The 25,385-nt window shown below is 26.0% G+C and overlaps 2 protein-coding genes across 2 annotated transcripts in view; one reads left to right on the forward strand and one right to left on the reverse strand.

The window, feature by feature from the left end:
* Window positions 1-507: 507 nt before the first annotated feature.
* On the forward strand, window positions 508-8,551 carry LOC111623731 (DNA-binding protein RFX6-like). Its single transcript, XM_023366416.1, has 18 exons — window positions 508-629; window positions 3,149-3,284; window positions 3,541-3,664; window positions 3,744-3,805; window positions 3,887-3,964; window positions 4,464-4,491; window positions 5,128-5,235; window positions 5,314-5,391; window positions 5,460-5,573; window positions 5,879-5,928; window positions 6,080-6,239; window positions 6,324-6,459; window positions 6,539-6,633; window positions 6,699-6,810; window positions 6,892-7,014; window positions 7,306-7,575; window positions 7,652-7,807; window positions 7,900-8,551. The coding sequence occupies exons 2-18, from the start codon at window positions 3,205-3,207 to the stop codon at window positions 8,286-8,288; spliced, it is 2,163 nt and encodes a 720-aa protein (XP_023222184.1). The 5' UTR covers window positions 508-629; window positions 3,149-3,204; the 3' UTR covers window positions 8,289-8,551.
* Window positions 8,552-9,240: 689 nt separating this feature from the next.
* LOC111623693 (RAB6A-GEF complex partner protein 1-like) overlaps window positions 9,241-25,385 on the reverse strand; it is a 114,058-nt gene continuing 97,913 nt past the window's right edge. The window contains exons 21-29 of the mRNA XM_023366357.1: window positions 25,120-25,290; window positions 22,676-22,861; window positions 20,818-20,945; window positions 13,940-14,061; window positions 12,706-12,942; window positions 11,877-12,053; window positions 11,243-11,417; window positions 10,399-10,587; window positions 9,241-10,320 (exon numbers count right to left, since the gene is read on the reverse strand). Of these exons, the coding sequence (XP_023222125.1) occupies window positions 9,996-10,320; window positions 10,399-10,587; window positions 11,243-11,417; window positions 11,877-12,053; window positions 12,706-12,942; window positions 13,940-14,061; window positions 20,818-20,945; window positions 22,676-22,861; window positions 25,120-25,290 (1,710 nt within the window). The 3' untranslated portion in view covers window positions 9,241-9,995. The remainder of the gene's footprint in view (window positions 10,321-10,398; window positions 10,588-11,242; window positions 11,418-11,876; window positions 12,054-12,705; window positions 12,943-13,939; window positions 14,062-20,817; window positions 20,946-22,675; window positions 22,862-25,119; window positions 25,291-25,385) is intronic.

Consider the following 25,385-nt stretch of genomic DNA (forward strand, 5'->3'; position numbering starts at 1 on the left):
GATCAATAACCTTGTAAAGAGTATGAGAAGCAGGTGTCTAGCATATATTGCTTTAAGAGGTGGTCACACACGCCCTTTTGAGTGAATAAATTTATTATTTTAATAAAGTTTCTATTTTATTTTAAATTAAGAATAAAAAAAAAAAAAACACTTGTAACTTAACTTTTGTCCTCTAGTGTATTTGACAATGTTTTAAAAAATAATCCAGAAAGCCATTAAAATTCACTTTAGCACAGAGAGAATACAATTTTACAACAACACCTGAGCATTTTGTGAGAGAATTCTTTATTCACAAACGTTTTCAAACTACTTCCATAGATTTATCTATAACAATAGTTTGAATCAGGCTTAAGTAAGTTTAAAATCGGATTCAAATCAAATATTTAGTAATTTTAAAAATTTAAAATTACTAAATATTTGATTTGAGTAATAAAATACTTTAAGTGAAAGCATTTAAACTGAATGTTCTATTTGTGGAACATTTTCTTAAACTTATTTAAAACTTGATGATGGCCTATGGCAGTAGGTTGAAAACGTTTGTTAACAAAGGATTCTCTCAGCAAAATGTTCAAGTGTTGTAGTAAGATTGTAATTCAGAAAGCGTATTTGTTGTCATTTTTGCAATATTGGTAAATTATCGAATGAATAACTTTATTAATTATTGTTCTAACTGCTATTATTTATATTTGTAAGCGTTAAATACATTTATGAATTAAGGACATTTCAATACATTTTATACATTTTTCATTCGCAGTTTTAATTGCTTATAAAGAAAATGCATTCTGAAATGGAAAATATGAATGCAATATTCAAAGAATTCATATAGCTTGTAAAATGTAACCATGCGATAATTTCACGACTAAGTTGTGATTAATATAAAAATAAAAATAAAAATGGCGGTGATAGTAAAGTGTCAGTCTTTTAGTTTGAGAAATCGGATGTGAGTCTAAATCATCTCAAAAATATAATTTTTTTATTGGTGGGTTGCCGTGATATATCAGTTCTCGTCTCTCACTACCGGACAATCCTTTATGTGACTGGCCAAACCCACGATGGAATGGAAAAAGGTCCTCTAATCTCCGCTATATGGAGAGAGCTAAAATTAGGAAGTTATTCTAAGATAGACCACGGGTATTTTTACAATAAATTGATTAAGTTTTACCAAATAGAATGTACTTTAAAAAATTTAGATTGGTCAATTGCAAACAAAAATTACTGTTTATGCGATCGTTTTCTACCCTGGACATAAAAACGAGTAAGACTTTCATTTAAGAAATTCCGGTTTCGATTCCCTTATTTATTCCATTTCTATAAACCTTGTAAATTATTATTGATCAGAAAAAGATTATCGGATAAAAATAAAATTTTGTCTTCATTTAATTCATTTCTGTTTGAAATTTACTCGCGGGCATTTGTTATCATTGTTTGTATACTGTAATTGCATTCTTTATTTTTGTTAAACATATTATTCTATAAAATACTAGCAGTTACCCGCGACTTCGCCTGCGGAGGTTTTGCAAGCAAACCCCATTTATATTCAGTATTTCAACAACCATAGTAATTGTTATATAACACCTGCCGCGGAGAATGATGAGAATTGCTCAAAATCAAACGAACTATTTTCAATTTGATCAATTTTCTGGAACGTTCACAATCGTTCTATAATCGAACCAATACGCAATAACAAATTCGAATTTAAAACGGTTCGAACATTTGGTTAAAAAATCGAAATATATAAAAACATTTATAACAATGTCTGAAATGTTATCAATTTAATACGCCTAAGTACTCAATGAAGACTAAACTTAACAAAAATTCGTATGTAAAATAGTACAGTAGAAGCCGTTCTTCCGGTTAAGCCTTAATGCTTTCCCTCGCCCCCCCGCTGGGGAATTTCGAAAAATCCCTTCTAAATGTGCATTGCCATGGCATACCCTACTAAAACGCAGTTAAAAACAAAAAATCGCATCTAAAATAGTACATTATAAGCCGTTCTTCCGGTTAAGACTTAATACTCTTCCTCTCCCCCGAAGGAAAATTTCGAAAAATTCCTTCTTAGTGTGCATTCCCATGTTATACCCTACTAAAACGCAGTTAAAAACAAAAAATCGCATCTAAAACAGTACAGTAGAAGCCGTTTTTCCGGTTAAGCCTTAATGCTCTCCCTCTCCCCCCGCGAGGGAATTTCGAAAAATCCCTTCTTAGTGTGCGTTTTCATGACGTACCCGAACTGTGTACCAAATTTCACCTCTTTAGGTTCAGCGGTTTGCTCTGGGCGATGATGAATCAGTCAGTGAGTCAGTCAGGACAAGCAATTATATATATATAGATATAAGTTGAAATCAAAGCTTAAAATTTCATTTCATTTTAAGCAGTACGAATAGAGTGCGATAAATAAAACAATTCATTTTAGTTCTGAAATAAATATTTTTATTTCATAACCATTAATTATTATTTAGACATTAAAGAAGTAAGATGAAGAATATCCGATTTACTTTTTCTGCTGTTCTTCAAATCACTTTACTTTTCACCAAAAATCACGTTATTTCAATTCAAAAATTTCCCCTAAACAGAGTTAGATAGATGCATGACTATTGTTAAGAGGAAAAGTATGATGTACAGGAGCAAGACACTACTAAAATCAAGACTTATATTTTAAATTAAATAAATTAAAAATATAATTAAAAATTTCAGCCAGTCATCGTAACGATGTCACAATAAATAATTGCTCGTTTAAAATAATTATAATTCTTAAATTAAGAATTGTCTTATTGAGTAAATTCATAAACATTTATATTGAACATGAAATGTTTATGAATTTTGCTTAAACTACGGTAAAAAAATTTTCTTAAAATAGGCCTATATTATTCTTCGTATCAAACTCTGTCAAATGATATAAACTAAGATTTTTAACATCTTTATTATAAAGTCTTACAGAAAGAAATATTGTTTAATCTATAAACTCAATTGGAAAATTTAAATTTAATAATATAGAATATTAAAACTTGCAAACTTGATTGAAAGTATGCTAAATTTTACTAACACATTTGTATGCTAATTTAAGCGTATATTACAATTCTTTGCATTAATGCAGAACATATATACGTGTTTTTATCATAAGTATTTTTTGAACTTTTTTTTTTTACAGAAATCATTTTCGTGCCTTTTATATTCGTCGCTCTTGCCGCATATTCTGTTAAGAATATGGAAGATATTGGGTCTAAACGACAATTATCTCAATCTTTTAAAAATAAGAAGAGACAAAATGATATCACTTTAAAATGGTAAACTATAAAATGAAATTAATATTTTCATTAATATTTAAATATTTCCCGGTAATAATTAATTTAATAATTTATAGAAACTATTCCTTGTTAAATTGGGGACAGTTATCACTAGTTATAATGGACTTTATTGTAACAGAGAATAAAAAATATAAAGAACTATTCAGCTCTTAATGTCGTCTATATAAATACTGTCATATAAATTAAATTTAAAAAAAATTACATAATTAATTAAAATTTTCATACATTTTCTCAGGTTAGGAGAAAATTATTGTTCTTACGAAGGTGTATGTTTACCACGAGGAATCGTTTACGAACATTATTTAGATTTTTGTCGCAAAGAAAAGCTGCAACCCACTTGCAAGGCAACATTTGGAAAGGTATTTAAACTCGTATTTGATTGTAAAATAAAATTTTCACTTAAAAACATTTTCTAAATGAAACTTTTATTATTATTAGATAATCAGAATTAAATTTCCTAATGTGACTTCAAAGAGATTAGGAGCCAGAGGACATTCCAAGTTAGAAAAAAAATATCTTGGCAAAAAATTAATTTCTATGTATACAAAAGTGGATAACGTGGAAAATTTTTTAAATTTTAGGTATCATTATCATGGAATCGGTATTCGAGAAAACAGCGAATATTATGAAACAGTATACACTAATAGAGGTCTAACCAGGTAAAAAATTTCTACTTTATCATCGTCTTAATAATAAAAATATCTTTTTTATTATTATCTATTTAAGTCTGGTAAACAAATTTCAACATAAATGTAATGATAATTTAATAATCCGCATCATCGATAGGATTTTCTTTTTCTTTTTATTATTTAGTTTTGATTTGTTTAAAATACAAAACGGGATTTTTCGTTATCACTAATTACTCATACCGGCTAACAATTTTGGTATTTTACCTATTGTTTAGCGCCGGGTATTAAGCTGAATTGGCTTACTTCGTTAATTATCATATACCTCGATGACAGTCCGAGATAAGAAAGAAATTTATGACCCAATAGCGCGTTTGAGTCGCGAGATAAGCGCCTGAATTGGTTTAAAAGGTGCTAAAACTTCAATTATCCTACTAAAATTAAACAATGCCAAGAACGATATATTATATAAGCATTTTCTTAAATGAACAAGTAATTGAGAACGTTGATAATTTTCACTTTTCTCTTTCAGGTTTTCCGGTTGTAAGATGAAAAACGAGGTAAGATTGGATGAAAGGAGAGGTAATTTTTTTGTTAAACAGTAGGAACTTGTCACCTTTTCAACTAATCTGTAGATATTAAACCGGATGTTTGTTCGCGATTGCCATTTATCCGACCCTTGAACGCGTCAAGGTGGGAATCAGGTCTCTGACGTCATTCCTCACCGGTGCCAAGCAGTCTGGCTCGACTGATAACACCTGATACTTTGGAGTTTTTTTTATAATAGTTTTTTATTTATAAGTTTAGTAAAATGATCAAAATAGTGACAATAATGTTAACTTAATTAATACACGAAAATGAAATTTTGCACTATTATTTGTCAAAATTATTTTGAATTTCAAGAATAATCAATAACCAATTAAAATAACTTTTCATAATTTATAAATTCTGACTAATTTATAATATAAACAAATACTGATAACCTATATTTTATTAAACGACACATTTCTGTTTTAAAAATGAAATCAGTAACTTAATATTGACCTAGATAAACTTTTATTTATTTTTCTAAGTGAATTCTTAATTCTTTAAAATGTGGAGTATGTTTATCGCCGGAAACATCTAAACACGATTAAAGACAAACAATGATCTTTCGTCGGATATTTTTGATCTAATTATTACCTTGTTATATTTAGGGCGGATTTACTAGAAAGTATACATTAAGTACTCGAACCGGAACTCTTCTTCCAGAGTTTCCGGTAGCTTCTCATTTGAAAATCCCTGAAACTATACAACCGGAATTGGTAAATATTAATCGATTAATATTTAGGGAATTATTTACCATTAACTTTTAATGATGCTTTCTATTCCGTTTATGTTAGTTGCAGATATTTTTAACCATGTACAAGACTCATTGCCAATGCGTATTGGATACCACTATAGGCGGAAATTTCGAAGAAGTTGGTATAAAGTGATGTTCTTTGTTCTCTGATCAATTAGCAGATCCGTATAAATTTATTTTTCACAGATAAGAAGCTACTTATTGCATTTTTGGCAAGGCCTTCCAGATCATTTGCTTCCTCTAGTCAAACACCAATTTGTCAATGATATTGTTGCAGTATGCGATTGGATCTTGTATAAAGTATCTTTTCTATTTTTTTTTTTACTATGTATACTTTATTGTATCAACATTTAACAATATAATTCACTATAATTTAAAATGTGAACTCTAAGTTTTGGTATATGAAGGACTTATCATACTTATTGAAGCATCCAGACAAAACTTAGCGCTCACGTATTCAATTATAGTAATACTGCATAAAGACACCAAAAGCAAATCACCAACCAATAATTCACTATGCTATTATTTTTTGATATAATTGCTTGAATTAAGATAATTTTTGTAAATTTCACTAATTTTATTGTAAATGTTTAATTTTACTTTAGACTCTAATAGACGTATTAATTCCTTCTACGTTACAAGAGATGCCAGAAACGTAAGTTTGTGTAGCCTTTGGTTAATTTTGTGGTTTGGAAGAGTAAGGCCAATGTCATGGGCTAATGAACTCGACATTGGTCCTTATTCTTCAATCCACAGAATTTAGTTATGATTTCATTAATTTGATTCATCATTGTATTCTAAATTAGGTTATTGTGTGAGATCAGAAATTTGGCTCATCACTGGAAAACATGGTTGACTTCCTCGTTAGAAAAACTTCCAGAAGGTCTATCCAAAGCTAAACTACCGGTAGCGAATCTTTTTTCAGTGTCTTTGAAGAGACAAGTATCATTTCTCCACCTGGCTCAAGTAAGAATCACTAAACATAAAAATCGAATGCCATTTATATTATTTGAGGCAAAGACAACTTTCAATGTACCAAAAATTTTACAGATTACGCGTCCCATTTTATATGACCAGAGACATATCAAGGCCATAACAGAAGATGTGGAAAATGTTGAGTTATCTACAATTAGTACTTTATATACATCTGGAGATTGCAACGGCGAAATCTGTTTTAACACTGAATGTAAGATCTGTAAATGTCAAAACATTTTTCTTAATTGTTTAGATGTTTAAATCTATATAAATTTATTATTTAATTTTAGTTTTTCGTCAGTTTAAAGACCAACTTAGGCGACAAGCAACAATTGAAGGATTTATCGAGTGGATGGACGAATTAGTTGAAAAGAAAGTATTGAAGGTAGTTACATTTTTAAAATGTTTAGCAAAATTATAGCGTTATAAATCTTTTATTACGTATTTAAGCTAGGAAAGCAAGAAAATTTTCGACAGAGAGCCCAAGATTTTCTTTTAAAATGGTCCTTTTTCGGTGTACAAATTATGTATAGTATGACCATGAATAACGCTGAAAATTTTGGTAAGTGAATTTATTACTAAAATTGACTTTTCAAATTTCCTTTCTAATTATTGTGATTAACTTCTTTTCATTTGTATACAGCTTCTTTTCACTTGCTTCGATTGCTGCTAGATGAATACTTATTACTAACAATGGAGTCTCAGTTCGAGTACGAAAAAGAAACAGAACTACAAGCGCTTCTTCAGAGTTATTTAAAAAATCCTGGCAAGTCTGTCTTGTATATTTAACAATCATTGTTTTTAATGTAACAATGATTTATTATTTAATATGTTTCTTTACAAAAGATTTTGGTAAAAATAGGCAGAATAACGTTATAAAGCTAAAAACGCGATAACGAGATAAAATTTTACATCGACCTACTTGACTTTAAGAGATAAGTTATTCTAACAAAGAATTTTATCGGTGTTGAAAAGATAAGCCAACATACGACTCAAGAACTTTTTTTTATTAAACTGTATAACAAAAATTTCAGTTCAAATGATTTCGATATTCCAGATAACAATGGAAACCAATTATTTTCGGCTCCAACATCTTGTTATTTGGTTCAACGACATCAGCTGTCACCTGGAGTTACCAATCATTGGCAGAAAAATCAAGAAGGTAAAAAAGAAAGACGACAACCTGTAGCAACTGTCAGACCTACTCGAATCATCAATCGCTTGATAGATGATAGTGTTACATCCGATACAAGGCGCTACAATAATCGAACCAGTCAATCAGAGAATCATTCCACATGGTATTTCAAAGATTCGCACTGCTACGCAAGTAAGAATTATTCGTTGTCATTTTATGTATATATATATACTTCTCTTTTAGAATTTATATCCCATTTATTCCTCAGACCATGGCCAGAATTACGGAGGAGAAATTAGCCAAAGTTTACCATTACAACATTTTCACAATGCAACCACCAGACAGATAAGTTCTCAATCATATTCCATGTATTATCAGCAACTGCCTGAAGAAATGTATAACAACACTGCCCAGATTCAACAAGGTAAAAAAAGTTGATTAACATTCAGTTTTACCAGTAAAATGGCTAATTTTCTTCAAATTCATTATCATCTTTGCATTAAACTCAAATTCCAGATAGCTGTATGCATTCAGCAATAAATTATTTTCCGTCAGATGATTACGGAAAACAAATTACGAACGGTGATAATATGGCTGCAACAAGAATGGCTCATGATTATCCCTTATTTGGAACTCAGAATTACGGAGATTATGCATCCGAAAGTAAACATCACCTTGGTAAGATAAGTGACGAATACACTTTGCATAGAAATAAATTTCTTAACTTATTACTTTTACAGTTCATGGAAATTATTACAATCATCAGCAGTTCGTTTCCAATGCAGATGCTTGCTATAGGAATGAATTATCCTATATTACACCCGATTTGCCATCCATTGGAACAATGTTTGTTCAATGATAATGCTTTTTACCACTTGGATCGATTTGTACAGTTGACAATATAGACGATTCTTATTTATTTATTTAAATATCTTCAAATAAAAATGTTTAAATTTCTGTATCCAAATTTACTACTTTTATTTATAATTTATTAAAATTATCGGTGAAATCAGTAAGGGAAGAATTCGACAATCTCAATAAAATCGTTACAGGAGGAAATATGAGAATTTATATTATTTTCTGCATTTTCACGCAGAACTTTACTGAAATTCGTTTTTGCTTTCATATGCCCAAAATTTCCGATGCATCCTTTAGAAATTATTTTTAAGTATCAGCCTATCAAATATTTTGGACATTTCTTCTATTTTTTAAATTTTATTTTAACATATAATCGTAACAAAATTATTTACAAATATGTATTTGTATATGATTTTTGTAGTTTTTTTTTAAACCAAATACTGATTTCTTTAAGTTTTGATTAAAAAGCAAAAATTCTAAATTAATTTAATAAAACTATAATCTTCCCCAAACTCTATTTAAATTGAATCTAAATTGGGAAAGACACCAAGAATGAGCTTCTTGGTGTCTTTCATATTCTCAAAATTTTATAATCAAAAGAGTATTTACTATTTTAATTATAAAATTTGGGTTGAAAATATGTTGCTAATAGATGACACAAATTTATCAACTTGTTTTTACTACCCATTTTCATGTATAATTATTAACTGTAAAGTTATGCATGTACTTATATATATATAAAAATACTAATTTTAATTTTGAATAAAATTCAAAATTATAAATATTAATTTTAAATTTTAAATAACTTTGTTGTAAATGCAAACAAATGTTTGAAAACTGATGACATTTCTATTGATTCATACTGAAATACCTGGCTATAACTTATGTATATCTAGTAACCTAAATTATTTTCTCAAAATTTTAAAAAATGTAATTTATATAAAATAAACTTTTGCTACAAAACATTTTTTATATAATTTTATATAAAACATTCTGGTTTGCTAATAAAAAAATATTGATATACAAATACAAGTTTCTTTTATTGTGTGAAAAATATGAACAATGATTCAATTTTAAAAACTTCTTATAAAGTTTCACAAAAACAATCTGATTACCAACATCTACTACAATGGTTATTGAAAAAATAATTTATTTTTCAAGAAAAACAGATATTATATTAAAATCAGGCCATATTTTTTTCCTTCTTGAATGGGAAGATCTGGAATTTACATATTTTCCATGATCAGGGATTAAACATATAAAATTTCTCTTATCTTACACACAATTGCACCATTTTATGAACGCGCAAATTCAAAGAAACGAATATAAAATTTTCAATTTTATATACGTTCATAATGAGGCTTCCAAAAAAATTTTTGGCTGAATGTTATTTGTCAGATCTACTTCAGAAAAATTTATATAAACAAATGTCACATTCTCTCAAAATAATAAACACCCAAATAGAAGTCATGGCATCATCATTGTACTATAACTGAGAAGGGATAAAACAGAGTGATAACTTTCTTTTTTTGCACTACGTTTGGACCCGACATTCCTTTATACATGTGGAAGTATTCTTTTCAAGCTGCCGTAGAATCGCATTGGACAATATATAATATACATGATTAATTACTCCATTGTTTGTCTGCAGTTAAATTTTTACAGATAAAATGATCCTGGGAATTAAAATAAAATTTGTATGCACTTCAAAAAAATGCAATGACTTTAAAAGAAAAACTTGATCATAAATTTGGCTATGAAATGTTGCAATCATTACTTTTCTCACTCTTATCCGATATATTATCTCTTTCTACATCATTAGTCTTTCCTAAAGTCTGAACTTTGCTTTCTTCATTGAATAAATTCTCTATTTTAGTATTGGTTTCCTGAACAGAATTTTTTTTACAGTTGGGCAGGGAATGATAATTTCCTTCATCTTCTTGATTAAAAGAATTTTCTTGTGTGTTATTTAAAGAAAACTGTCCTTGAAGTTTGAGTACTTGAGGTCTGGAAGTAATTATTTTTGTCAGTGCTTTGACTTGATTACGTATTGCTAACATGAATGGTTTATATCCAAGACTGAAAGTAAAAAACAAAACTGAAGTTATAAGACAATTAAAATATCGAAAGATGGTAAATAGAAAACTTTAAAATTACCAATGAGTATCTATCCAATTTTCCAATTTAGTTAATCCATCTTTCAAGTGTTGAGCTATTTCCTGAGAAAATTCTGGTTGACGTGTGGCATTGACCACCCTTATGATTGCCATGGCATCCCTTAACACAAAAGCAATTAATAATGACCAATCCAAACAACCTGCTTCTAACATCAGTTGTAAAAGATATCTGAAAAAAAAAAAAATAGAATTACAACGAGTGAGTTTATACAATTATAAAATATTGAATAAAAACAAATTAACTGAAGAGAAAATGAACAATTTAAAAGTACAAAGACAAATAAAGAGCAAATAAGACAAATAAATAAGCTGGATTAAATAGAGAATATTGATAGAATGGAGAATAAAATAAAATTCTGTCACTTTACAAAAAAAATAAGTTATTTATCATAACAGATATCTGATAAGAACCAGATGAGATACCTGTTGAGAATTTAGTTAGTTCAGTTGACATTTTTATTTCAACTGAGCTAACTTTCTCCATTATAATTAGTAAGCATTATTTTTTTTATGAGTAGTCTCATTGGAAAAAATAAAAAGTACAGTGAAGATCTGAACTAAATTTGATCTTGAATTCATCATTAAAGAGTCATTGTTAGTTGTACCAATATTTCAGATTCAGACATTTAATCGCGGATGTTTTTTTTAATTTTTATTGTATATACAGTATACATGAATGATAAAATGGAGTTTAAAGCACTAAATCTTGTTTATAATTAAAAACATCTCAATAAATTTCATTTCTGATTAAAAATTAATCATAGACTATTTGGTTAATGCAAATTAAATTACAAGTCTAAATTTATTTTTAGAAAATTTTATACCTTAACTGTACTTCTGATTGTGGTGGACCTCTGCTTGCTAATTCTTGGGTCATTACTTCTAACTCAGTTGATAATGATATTCCAGACCAACCATTTTCAATTGTATTATGCATTTCTTCTCCCCATAAAGAACTATCTTCTGACATGTCAAGTGTTAATAAACTCTCATCTTCGGCTGTTCAATGTTATAAAATTAAAATTAGTTTATAAAATATGTAAAACTTTATTATAATGTTGAAAGTAAATTACTATATAAATGACTACNTTCTTAGAATATTTTTAAAAGCTATACCAAAAAAACTTAAAAAAAATTTTTTTATTTACTCTCATTCCATGTGAGCCACAAGTAATCCATAAAGCTTCTGTTAAATGTGGAGTTTTCTGGCTGATACGGGAAGATACCCAGACACATTCAACACTGGATGCTAATACTGTAGGTGCACTAAATTGAGGCACACCCTATTTATGATTTAATAAAACTATTTATAGTTTGTTATATTTTTATTTTAAACACAAATCAAGCAATTTTTGAAGTCAATACCTGATTATTATTAATTGTGTCTACCTTTCGATGAGCTGGATCTTGCTGAAGTAAAAATAAACGTCCGCAAACATTTAGAAGTATACTTTCATCACCTTTCTTTCTTCAAAAATGATACCAAATGAAAATCTAAATGAGCAGATAAATATCCCAGATCCTTTAATCTTCCAGCCGATAAAAGTTTTCGAGCATGTCTTGTAAGAATTGTGTCAATAAAAAATTCTTCAGCTGTATCTTTATCTTTGATCATTGCTCTAAGAAATATAAATTAAATAATAAATAAAACAAACATAAAATACATTTATAAGTCATAATTATAGGACATGTAATAAACCATAAAATAACTTTCTCTTTTCATTTGCTTTTGAAAAAGACTCCTTCACAAAATCTTGAAATAAATGTTTTTTTTTATTTGAAAGATAATTTATAAAACACAACAGAAAAACATGAGAATAGGTAACAAAAAGAAAACCATCTTTCTTAATTCCAGCAAACTGTTTTAAGGGATGACGATCTATTAATCTTGATTGAAAATATTTTTGTTATTAAATTAATTTGCTAAGATTATCAAAGATAATTTATGATAACAATGTCAATCAATTTCAATCTTTTTAAAATATAAATAATATCAGATATGAAAATTTATATTATACAATTGAATAAAGCCTTAATTTATTTATACAATTATTAAATTTTGTTTAACTGAATGCAATTTATTGATTAACTGAAATTTTTATTTAAAATATCTAATGTTAATCTGATTTATAATAAAAATCAGAATAAATATTTCTCAATGTTTAGACTAAAATGTTATTGTAAAAATTTAAATATCATATTTAATATAAGACATATGAAAAATCATTACAAATAATTAACAGTAAAAAAAATCATCAAAATTATATCAAAGTCTGTAATTTCTTACCATGTTGTGTTCTAGGCAGAAGCTGCGCTTCAATTGGTTGAATATCCGCAACATCAGGAAGAATGTTATTATTTTCATTATTTTGAATATCCTGACAAGAATTACTTAAGTATCCACTATCACCAATCTCGTGAGTAATTGAAGATTTCTTCTTGGTAGTATTAACTGTTGCAGCTTTCAGTTTATCTTCCATTATCCCAGTTAAACTCACATTAGCACTTGACTGAATTGAAGAACCTAAATAACAAATTTTAATGAATTTTCAACAATAGATTCATATATAGCAAACTTTTGTACTATTGAAGTTTAGTAACATGAGGGATAACCTCTCTTGCTTTACACCACTTTACTTTTAATGTTTTTACTAACTGAAAGAAATCTGAAGAGGACATTTGCTTTTGTCTTGCAGAGACCTGTTTTAGAGGAACTGTGTACTCTAAGTAAAAAGTAGCAAGAGGAGTCTCCAAGCTCCTTCCCAGGAAACTGCATCCTACACCAAGCCACCATTGCTTCAAACTGTGTCTGAGTATCTTTGCTTTATGTCAATTATCTAAATATCATTTTGTACATCCTTAGCAAAAATAAAATAAAGTCTATTGTTTGAGTAAATTACTGAGTGTACAGAGTGTGATATCCTGTTATCTTTACTTAAGAAGAAAGCCAGTCTTTTCAATAAGCTAAAATGGAAATAATGGATAATGGTGAGGAAAGTATTGAAAAAATTCAATTTAAACGTAGTCATGGATGGTTTAATCAGTTTTTAATCTCCAGAATGGAGTTAGATGGATGAAAGATGAGACCAGATATGGAAACCTTAGGGGTAGGAGGCCCTGATTAACTATATACAAACTTCTGATGCAAACTGAAAATCATGTTATTTCAATTCAAAAATTTTCCTCTGAAAGATATTAGATAGATGATTGGCACATCTCAATTGCTAAAGGAAAAGTATGATGTATAGGGGCAAGACACTACTAATTTGAGGTGGAGAGCATATATTTTAAATTAAATAAATTAAAAATATGATTAAAAATTGCGGCCTGGCATTGCAACAATGTCACAACAAATTTTTGCTCATTTTTAAAAAAGTCAATTTTTTTAAACTTTGTTTTAATAAGATATTTTATTAAATTTATAATCTTGTAGTTTTTAAATTACATTCTTAATGTAAGAATACCTATAATAATAACATACTTATAAATAAAATTATATATCATCATTCAACATAAATTACCTGAACTCCTCCTAGGTAAACTTAAATTTGAAGAAGCTGCATAAATAGGAAAGGGCCAGTTAAATTCTCGATGAATTGTTTGAAGTGATGTGATAAAATCATCAACTTTTGCCACTCTGGTTCTAAATAATAAACAAAAATGTATGTAATTCATCTTTATATGTTTGGATATTTGGTGTTATTTATTTATTAAAATAAAACAAAACTAAAAGGATTCTGAGTAATTTTCATTCTATGTCCTATTTACACTAAAAATGGTTATGAGATTTTAAAATATTAGTTTGTTTTTAATCAATTCATAAAATGAATAAAAACAAAAACACTTTTAGATTTATGCTATATAGTAATTTATTTTTACTGAATTATTGATAAAAACCTCTTTAAATCTCAGCAAAAATAAATTTAAATCTTTTCAACAATATAATAATCTACATATACAGTGGAACCTTGCTTAATGAGCATAATTTGTTCCAGAACCTTACTCGTAATGTGAAACACTCATTAAGCAAAACAATTTTTCCCATAGAAATTAATGTAAAATATGATAATGTGTTTCATGCTGAAAAAATACTCAAATACCATATTTATTTACGTATAATATGATGTTTTTATTCATTTTTCACTGCTTCAAAAACCTAGGTCATCCTATTTGCGTGAGCAAAGGATCCTTTGCATTTTTGAAATAATTTTTGTGAACCATGTATAGTTCATGCTGCCATTATAGCAGAGTGCTAGTGAGGTCAAGGTGAATGTTGCTTTTAAAGAGATGATCCGAAAATAGCTGGTCACTTAGCAATGATTATAAATGTAGTTATTTTATATTTGTTAAATTGGTATTTTTAATGAATATTTCTACATTCTGAATCATTAAAAGTAAACTTTATCTTGTCATGTGCATTATAATCTTTTGGTTTTGCTACATGGGTATCAGGTGCATGGAATAGCAATATTCAAAAGCTGATAGCAGTCATTCAGGAAATATCGCTTTTTAAATTCACTTGACAGATCAGAGGACAGTGCTTTGTGGAGTAAAAGTGAAGAAGAGTAAAACTGTAATGAAGCTTTGGAGGGCAAGTCCGAGCAGACAAAAAGTGATAGTGTCAAGAAAACATGGTTGTTTGCCTTAATACATGCATTTGATGATAATTTATTTGTGATTAAACAAAATAAAATTAGAATTGTATTAATAAATCTAATTTCCTTTATTTTGATCTTTCAAGTTACACCTCGTCCTGTATGCAAGATCGCCTTATACGTGAGTAAATGCAGAATTTTATGTATAACATTTATTCAAAGAAAATTATACAATATACATTGTTAAGAAGAGTAAATCATCATCATCTTTTCTTCTATCACAGAATGAACCAACCTGGAATACTAATTTAATTTGCAGAAAAAAAAAGAAAAGAAAAAAAATCATAGATAATAGCATGATGGAGCATGTGCACAATCCAGGACTTTCCCTCTCTCCTTGTCACTCATTATGCGAAACTGTGCTTGTTAAGCAAGTCATTTTTTTAAAAATTTAATTTGCTCATTATGCGAGGTTCCACCGTATTCTATTTATAACATTACAGTAAGCAATATTATTTTGCATATTATTATAATTATCAAACACTATTTATAGCAGTACAACTTAAAAATGTATAATTTAAGTATAAAATCAAATTTGTTGCAGTTAATTTTGTTGATACTTCTCATTTTTCCATAATAGAATAAACTTTGTCCATGATCTTACTTGTTTACAGTGATGAAAAAAATTATAAGATTAATTACAGTAAGTACTTTAAAATTTAAAAATGTCCTTGAAGTTTTGAAGTTTGGATTTTTTGGATATTCTTTACTATATTTCTAAGGATATAATACTTTAATTAAAAAATTCTAGTTTAATTTGATGATTAAATGTTAAGTGCTGTTGTTATAAAGACTTCTATCATAATTTTTTTCACAGAAAATCAATTTATTTATTTATTAATGAAGAAATGTTTTTTTTTTTTTAGTTTGATAATTCCGTTCTGTAAGTTATACATTATTTAAGTAATGTTGATGCATCTAAAATAATTACTTTTGTATAAGAGGCCAGAGTAAATATCAGTAAAACCCATTAAATCTGAAAGAAATAAATCCAGTTTTCTAATACTGACTGAAAACCTAACCAATGTATCCCTTGATATAACACAAAAGTTTTTGTATAATAATGTTATAATAAAAGGAACAAGTTTGCTTGATTTAATATATTATTATATTTAATATTTATTGCCTTCTTTTTATTTATACTTTATTAAGAAAAATTAAAAAATAAATTGATTAAATTGGCATATTGGCATAACCTTTGTTTGTAATTTATATGCAAGTACCTTTATTTGAATTTTTAATGGATTTCAATATAAATATTCAAGGCTTAGATTCACAAATTTGTATCTTGAATAACTTAAAAGCTTCAGAAAGATATGAACTATGTTTCTAAAGAGTTATTAGTTAATATATAATTTGTAGTTTTAAAGATGTTATAATCGATTAAGTCTGTTCATTTTAAGCCTTTAGTAGAATTCATGGGATTTGTTTAATATAATTGAGATTCTGTTTTTGTATAGTGTGAGTTGTGGGGTGTCTAAATTTAAAAATTTCTACAGGAATTTAAGAGATTTTTCAGACTAACAATTGCATTTTTGACATGGAATTTTGTTGCCTTGCTTCACATTTCGTTATGTCTTTTTTGAAAAATTTTCTTTGATCATGAAATAAAACAGATCTAAAAATAGTTTAAATTATGTTTGAAAATCCCGATTAAAATGTGATTTTTATTAAATTATTTTAAAACATTCACTTATTTTTATGGAGTCTTTTTTATTATATTTATATATATTGAATCTAGCAAAAATTAACCAAAAATAAATTAAAAGAACTAAATGCAAATCTGTATTTCATATACAATAGGCCTATGTTAAAAAATTAGTTGCTAAAATAAGTTTTAGCAACTAACTTTTTATATATTGTATTATATTATTCTGTTTCATTTTTATATTACAGTTAATAAGTAAAATATATTTATATGCATTAAAAGTGAAATAAATGTTAATGGTTATAAAACAAATTGATTACCACTTGCTAATACTTAGTTAGCATCACCTGTTTGTAGAAAATAGACAATATAATTGTGAGTTTTAAATAAACTCTTAATAACTTAATTTAAGTAAAGATGGTTGACTATAAAAAATGAAACAGAAATATAGTATTATTTCGGATACAAGTTTTGATTATTTTGAATCTTCTTGATGGTTTTTTTTTATGTTGATTAGAATTTAAAAATGATAGTATCAAAATGTAATTTTATCTATATTTATCATTATTTATAAAATAGCAATTCCATTTTATTTTATTTTATTATTCAACAAAAGTTCAAATAATTAAAGAAATTTATAACAGTTTTAGTTTATAATTCAAATTAATAACAGGAAGTTGTTCTGTTTTGTAGAGTGAAAGATGTTATTAAAGACAAAAAGATCTTGTATACTGATTTAGGTATTTGGTATATTTAGTATATATAACTCAAGATTTTCAGTTAGTAAAAATGATAGACCAATCAATTGCAGTTCATATTAGACAAAGTTTTCAATATCCCTCACATAATTTCATTTATAGTAAAGTAGAAGTTTGAATTCTCAGTTATCTTTAATGAAAAATATCAAACATGTATCTTGAAATTATTTTAAAAATATAATTAACCATGTTTTAAATATGTAGCTTTCTATAGCTTTCCATATTTTAAAGATTGATTTGATGTTAAATAATTTTAATTCTGTTTTTTATGTTTATGAATGCAATAATTTATGAATATAATTGCCGATAATTTTGACATAATTGAACTGTTTTTTTTTTCTATAAGAATAGGACTTAAATGTGATATTTATTATATTTTAAGCTTGTTATTAAATTGTATATTGGGGAAGCTGATTTCTGAGTTATATTTAAAGGATCATTATTACAAATGTAGTAATGTAATTTTATTTATTATAAATTACATCTCTTGCCATTTGAGAATACTCCAAAAAACAAAAAAATTGGATGGTGTAAGAGCTGTTTTGAATTTTTGTACAGTATTATGTTTTTTCTCTTTGTTTATTTTATATAAATAAAATATTCATACACATACATAATATTTTATTTTTATTTGATCTGCAGTTCCAATTGGTCAGTTCTTAAAAATGTCTAATATTAAAATGAAGATAAATGACAATTAAATTTATAATAATTCAATATTAAATTCTAAAATTTCTATTGATAAACTATTAAATTACTTGAATATAAAAACATTTTATTATTATTTTTATAAAGTGAATTTTAATATATGTATAAAAGGTTTTACTATCTCTTATATAATTTTGTATACATTTTAATTGACAAATTTTTATATTTGGAAAATATGAATTTGGAATTTAGAAGTTATTGCTTTTGCTCATCTTTGTTTAATTTGCATTATTCATTTATTGATCATCATAGATTAATCATTCCTGTTAGGCTCTTCATAAAATTTCTGTCAGATTACTAAACAAATAAATTATAAATATAACAACTGGATAAATGTATAATATAGTTGTGTTTATAAGATTGATTCCTCTTTTCATTAGATAATTGCATAAAAAATGATGATGATCTAAAATAATTACAATAAATCTGCCTTTCATTATCAGAATTAAATGAAGAATCTAAATTAGGTATGAGATAATTGTAAGATATTTAATTATTTCTATGTTAGAAAGAATTAATTTATTCTAATTTTAAATGTTAGATATGATTACAAATTTCAAGGCATATTGGCATAACCTTTGTTTGTAATTTATATGCAAGTACCTTTATTTGAATTTTTAATGGATTTCAATATAAATATTCAAGGCTTAGATTCACAAATTTGTATCTTGAATAACTTAAAAGCTTCAGAAAGATATGAACTATGTTTCTAAAGAGTNACAGTTTTTAAAATCACTGATATAGTTTTAATATGGCCCTAGGGGGTTGCCAGAAGTTTTTAACATGCAAAGGGGTCACGTATTCAAGAAGGTTGAAAAACACTGTTTTAGACATAATGACTGCATATTCAGCCATATATTGAGGCTAATAGTGTGAAAAGATAGCTTAAATTGCCTATTTAACTGAAGACTGTGATAATTATAACTGAAACTTTGATTACAATAAATATATTTTGCAATAAAGTTTTACAAGTATTTTAACTCAAATATTTTGGAACTCGCTAATTCTGATAACATTAAATGAATTCTACTGCATAAACAATCAAGCCTAAACTTTATGACAAATTATTAAACCTCTGATTAATTTCAGACTATAACTTGACTAATTATTAATAATAAAGCAGTTCTAAGAACAGGTAGCTAAGTTATCAGCTTGTGCTAACTTTAATTATAAATTGATAGCTTTGGTTATTTGACATTATTTAATGAAAAACGATTACAGTGAAAAAGAAATTGATGATTTAATCAAGTTTAATTTAACTGTTATATGAATGAACTAATATTTTATCTTAGTTATTTTCATATTCAATCAATTTTGAACTATAAATATTAACTTTTTGCAATGTAAATGCATATAAGTTAATCTTATAAAAATTGTAGGATTTAAAAAGCAACAATTAGCTATCTTTGAATTTTATTCTTAATTAGAGGTAAATACATTCAATTTTTAAATTTAATTCAATTCAATTCAAAGACAAAATGTTTAAATCTTAGAAATATTTCAAAATTTAAAAAATAATTATATTATTATAATAATCTTTATAAAATATTCATTATATAAAGATTAATATAATAATACAGTTATTTTTAGATTTTGAAATATTTCTGATTTAAAAATGTTACTGTATTATTGCATATGTTATGTTAAAGACATCATTACTAACTTAAATGTTAAGAAAAATTTTAAATTGTTATCAAATATATGAAATTAAAATCAAATAAATAAATGAATTTGTTTATCAAATATTCAATAGTTAAAGTTGAAGCAAATAATCTTTTCAATTTCCCAAAATTTTAATTTTTTAACTCTTTACATGTTAATGTCAAAAAATCATAATAGTGGTTATTCTGAATATGCTATTCAAAGAATATCAATAAAAAATTACTTGATAATCTGGTCAATTTTCACATTAGTTATAAATAGACTTATGTATCAGAAAATTCAATAAAGTCAGTCCAAAGCAGAACCTGAATAAAACAGAAATCTGCCTAAATGGAAAAAATTATTTGGAAAATAGCAATTTTTTATTAATATACTGTTATTATTGTTAAAATGAAACATGTTCAAAACAGAAACTTGTCAAACTGGAAAAAATACTCAACATACAAAATTCTCTGCATACTTCCACATTTTTAATTTGTACTATAATTCTTGGATAATTTCAGTTCTTTCAAGAAATAAGAAGCATTTTTCTTTTATTAAATGAATATCTTTATTATGAAATAAGACTAAAAACTGAAGGGTAAATGTAAAAATTAGCAATACAACATATTTTTGACAACTCAATAGATAGTTCACTCAGGTAATAATTTTCCTCTCATTAAGTACTACATAAAGAAAAAATTTGCAAATTATATCCATGAAGTAAACTCTTATAACCATGAATATTTACTTTAAATATTTCTTAATTAAAAACAAAATGAATATCTGTTCACAATAACCATGCTTATTGCAACTAAGTTCAACTGTATTAGATGGATACAATTATTGAAAAATATACAAAATTTTGCAATGAAATTTTACACAAGTTACTTCCAATTTTTTTACAAAAATAGTTTTGTATAATTTCTGCTTTTAAAATTCGCAATTTACTGTTTGTTATAATAAAATAAAATCTAAATACCTCCCACTTGTTTGCATTTAATGCAGAATCAAGTAGTAATGTTGCATGCTGTCGGCTTACAGAAGCTACTTCCAAGTTTTGAAGTATAATTAAATATGATGCTGCAGTTTCTAAATGACCTTGACTGAGACATTTCTATAAGAAATTATCATTATTATTAAAACTGAAAGTTCATTAATATACAAAAATTAAAAAAATATATATAAACAATCAATTTATTAATTAAATAGTCTATATTAACACACACAATATGGATTACATTAATGCCTGTAGTAAGTAAATTTTCATCATTTAAGCATTTTTTGCAGTACATAGCAAGAAAATGACAAGCATGGCCAGATCACAGCATCTCCCAGACTGACTGATAATGTAAACTCCTCATGAGTTCTTTGTTTAATTACTCAGTGTTATAGGAAAAGTTAATATTAGTATATAGGCAATATATTTAATAGAATATACATTCAACTAAAAAGGAAGCAATTTTAAATGTTTTCAATACACAGAAAATTCATAAAAATTTAGATATCAAATGAATAAAATCAGATTTTATACTAATATTCTGTCATTAAATTAAAGCATTAACAAAAAATATTAAAGACTTAACATAAATGCCCTTAAAATAATGTTACCTAAGATAAATGTTCACATTATACTGCTTTGACGATGTTTAGCACGTTGGAAATGATGTAAACTTCTTTAACACAAATTAGCTTTAATGATTATTACAATAAATCCATAAACCATAGTAAGTTCACATTAAAAAAAATGTTAACTTGTTAATATTATTACTCATAGATAACATCAAAAATTCTCTCTCTTCCTTTNTAATCTTTATAAAATATTCATTATATAAAGATTAATATAATAATACAGTTATTTTTAGATTTTGAAATATTTCTGATTTAAAAATGTTACTGTATTATTGCATATGTTATGTTAAAGATATCATTACTAACTTAAATGTTAAGAAAAATTTTAAATTGTTATCAAATATATGAAATTAAAATCAAATAAATAAATGAATTTGTTTATCAAATATTCAATAGTTAAAGTTGAAGCAAATAATCTTTTCAATTTCCCAAAATTTTAATTTTTTAACTCTTTACATGTTAATGTCAAAAAATCATAATAGTGGTTATTCTGAATATGCTATTCAAAGAATATCAATAAAAAATTACTTGATAATCTGGTCAATTTTCACATTAGTTATAAATAGACTTATGTATCAGAAAATTCAATAAAGTCAGTCCAAAGCAGAACCTGAATAAAACAGAAATCTGCCTAAATGGAAAAAATTATTTGGAAAATAGCAATTTTTTATTAATATACTGTTATTATTGTTAAAATGAAACATGTTCAAAACAGAAACTTGTCAAACTGGAAAAAATACTCAACATACAAAATTCTCTGCATACTTCCACATTTTTAATTTGTACTATAATTCTTGGATAATTTCAGTTCTTTCAAGAAATAAGAAGCATTTTTCTTTTATTAAATGAATATCTTTATTATGAAATAAGACTAAAAACTGAAGGGTAAATGTAAAAATTAGCAATACAACATATTTTTGACAACTCAATAGATAGTTCACTCAGGTAATAATTTTCCTCTCATTAAGTACTACATAAAGAAAAAATTTGCAAATTATATCCATGAAGTAAACTCTTATAACCATGAATATTTACTTTAAATATTTCTTAATTAAAAACAAAATGAATATCTGTTCACAATAACCATGCTTATTGCAACTAAGTTCAACTGTATTAGATGGATACATTTATTGAAAAATATACAAAATTTTGCAATGAAATTTTACACAAGTTATTTCCAATTTTTTTACAAAAATAGTTTTGTATAATTTCTGCTTTTAAAATTCGCAATTTACTGTTTGTTATAATAAAATAAAATCTAAATACCTCCCACTTGTTTGCATTTAATGCAGAATCAAGTAGTAATGTTGCATGCTGTCGGCTTACAGAAGCTACTTCCAAGTTTTGAAGTATAATTAAATATGATGCTGCAGTTTCTAAATGACCTTGACTGAGACATTTCTATAAGAAATTATCATTATTATTAAAACTGAAAGTTCATTAATATACAAAAATTAAAAAATATATATAAACAATCAATTTATTAATTAAATAGTCTATATTAACACACACAATATGGATTACATTAATGTCTGTAGTAAGTAAATTTTCATCATTTAAGCATTTTTTGCAGTACATAGCAAGAAAATGACAAGCNTATGTAATATGTAAAAAAAAAAAAAAAGTGCTTTCTGCCAGTAATAATTAAAAATTTTTTCAAATTATTCTTAAACACAAAGTGTAATCAACTTTTGGTGTTGGAATTTTTAAAGTAACACCACTGATAGAGGAGAGGACAGATCCTTCTTTACATATTTTAATGTAAGTTGTAGCCTACAATTAAAGAGTGATTTATGTTATTGTTTTTAGAAGTTCACTGAAAGTTTAAAAAGAAATTTTGTGCAACAGTTGTTTTTGCAATTGTCTACAATGTGAAACATAGTTAATTCTTAATACTTTTTATATGATTACAGCCAAGTTTATTAATCAAGTACAAACCTAGTAGCCAAATTCATTATCATATCAATAATGACTAATTTTGCATATTCTATACATACATATATATACAGTGTATATATATACACACACACAATCAATTTATTAATTAAATAGTCTATATTAACACACACAATATGGATTACATTAATGTCTGTAGTAAGTAAATTTTCATCATTTAAGCATTTTTTGCAGTACATAGCAAGAAAATGACAAGCATGGCCAGATCACAGCATCTCCCAGACTGACTGATAATGTAAACTCCTCATGAGTTCTTTGTTTAATTACTCAGTGTTATAGGAAAAGTTAATATTAGTATATAGGCAATATATTTAATAGAATATACATTCAACTAAAAAGGAAGCAATTTTAAATGTTTTCAATACACAGAAAATTCATAAAAATTTAGATATCAAATGAATAAAGTCAGATTTTATACTAATATTCTGTCATTAAATTAAAGCATTAACAAAAAATATTAAAGACTTAACATAAATGCCCTTAAAATAATGTTACCTAAGATAAATGTTCACATTATACTGCTTTGACGATGTTTAGCACATTGGAAATGATGTAAACTTCTTTAACACAAATTAGCTTTAATGATTATTACAATAAATCCATAAACCATAGTAAGTTCACATTGAAAAAAATGTTAACTTGTTAATATTATTACTCAAAGATTACATTTCTCTCTCTTCCTTTTCACAAAAATTCTCTCTCTTCCTTTTCACAAAATTAATCATAAAATTTCTATCTACTTGATTTTGGTGTACAGACATCATTAAAAGTAATAAAATGACTTTAATATTATTCCAATAATACTTTTAAATTAAAAATTTTAAAGATCCAAGATTTTAAATTTTTTAATATAAAAGAATTACTGTACAATATATCAGAACTAGAAATAATGAAATTTTCAGACTTTTCACATTTAAAAGCATATTTTATTAAGTAAGAACATAACATTAATCAATTATGTAATCTCAAAAAGTTTGAAGCTATTATCAGCTTTTGCAAAAATGCTGCTAGCATAAAGTTTTATGATGTAGAAGGGAAATAAATTGATTTTAAGACCTTTTCATTTTTTGGATTTTTTTTTTCATTTATAAATTTTCAGCCAATAAAAATATAATAGTTGGTAGGAGTAATATCAAGTGAATAAGATAGATGTGAAAGAATTTCTCATTTATGCTTGTTTACTATTATTTTTATAACTTAATACATATAAACAAATGCATATATTAAGAAATAATTTCTTTTTGGTTAAATAAAAGTGGTTCCTTTTTAAACAAAGCTTAATAAAATAATTAAATTATTGGATATAGATTTCATCAATTGTTTTTTTCTTGGAAGATGAAAAAATATTGTTTTTTCAAATCTTCCATCTAATGCTTGACATCTTCCTTGAATCCATAATATCACATTACCTACTTTACAGAATTAGGTTTTGATATTTAATCATTATCTATCCCTCACTAATGGCATTTGATGTCATTAACAAATTTGTTTTTCTTTTAATCTCCAATAACATTTTCATTTAAAATTAAGTACAATATCAACAAGATAATAAAGTTGTACATTGATTGTTTTCCTTTACTCAATTCATGAGAAAATTATTTTCAAAATTTTTGTAATTTGCAATCAAACAGTTCAATGGCATAGAAAGTTCTTGTTATATTATTATAACAAGAATAACAACTTTTAAAATATAGTATATATACCTGAAATAAATTCCTGGGATTTCCAACAGCTGAAAAAAGATAAGACCATAAAGCTAATTCAGTTTTCCTTGCACACTGTACTACAGTTTGTAGGAACACAGGAAATTCTCTAATAAAATCTATAATTCTTGGTAAAAGAGCATCTACAAAATAAAAATGATGATAAAATATTTTAATAATTTACTTTATGTAAGAATCATAAGAATTAAACTATACAATTCTTTTAAACTTAAGAAAATGGTTTATATATAATCAGCCATATATTG

The sequence above is a fragment of the Centruroides sculpturatus genome, unplaced genomic scaffold (genome assembly GCF_000671375.1).
Source record: "Centruroides sculpturatus isolate CEXI.00-Female unplaced genomic scaffold, Cexi_2.0 scaffold49, whole genome shotgun sequence".
Taxonomy (NCBI): domain Eukaryota; kingdom Metazoa; phylum Arthropoda; class Arachnida; order Scorpiones; family Buthidae; genus Centruroides; species Centruroides sculpturatus.

What these genes read in the sequence shown, in the direction of transcription:
- LOC111623731 (XM_023366416.1), top strand. Translation starts at nt 3,205, where the DNA reads ATGGAAGATATTGGGTCTAAACGACAATTATCTCAATCTTTTAAAAAT. An exon ending in GGAGCCAGAGGACATTCCAA is followed by an intron (nt 3,806 to 3,886) that starts GTTAGAAAAAAA and finishes TTTAAATTTTAG; the next exon opens with GTATCATTATCATGGAATCG. An exon ending in GCGATTGGATCTTGTATAAA is followed by an intron (nt 5,574 to 5,878) that starts GTATCTTTTCTA and finishes ATTTTACTTTAG; the next exon opens with ACTCTAATAGACGTATTAAT.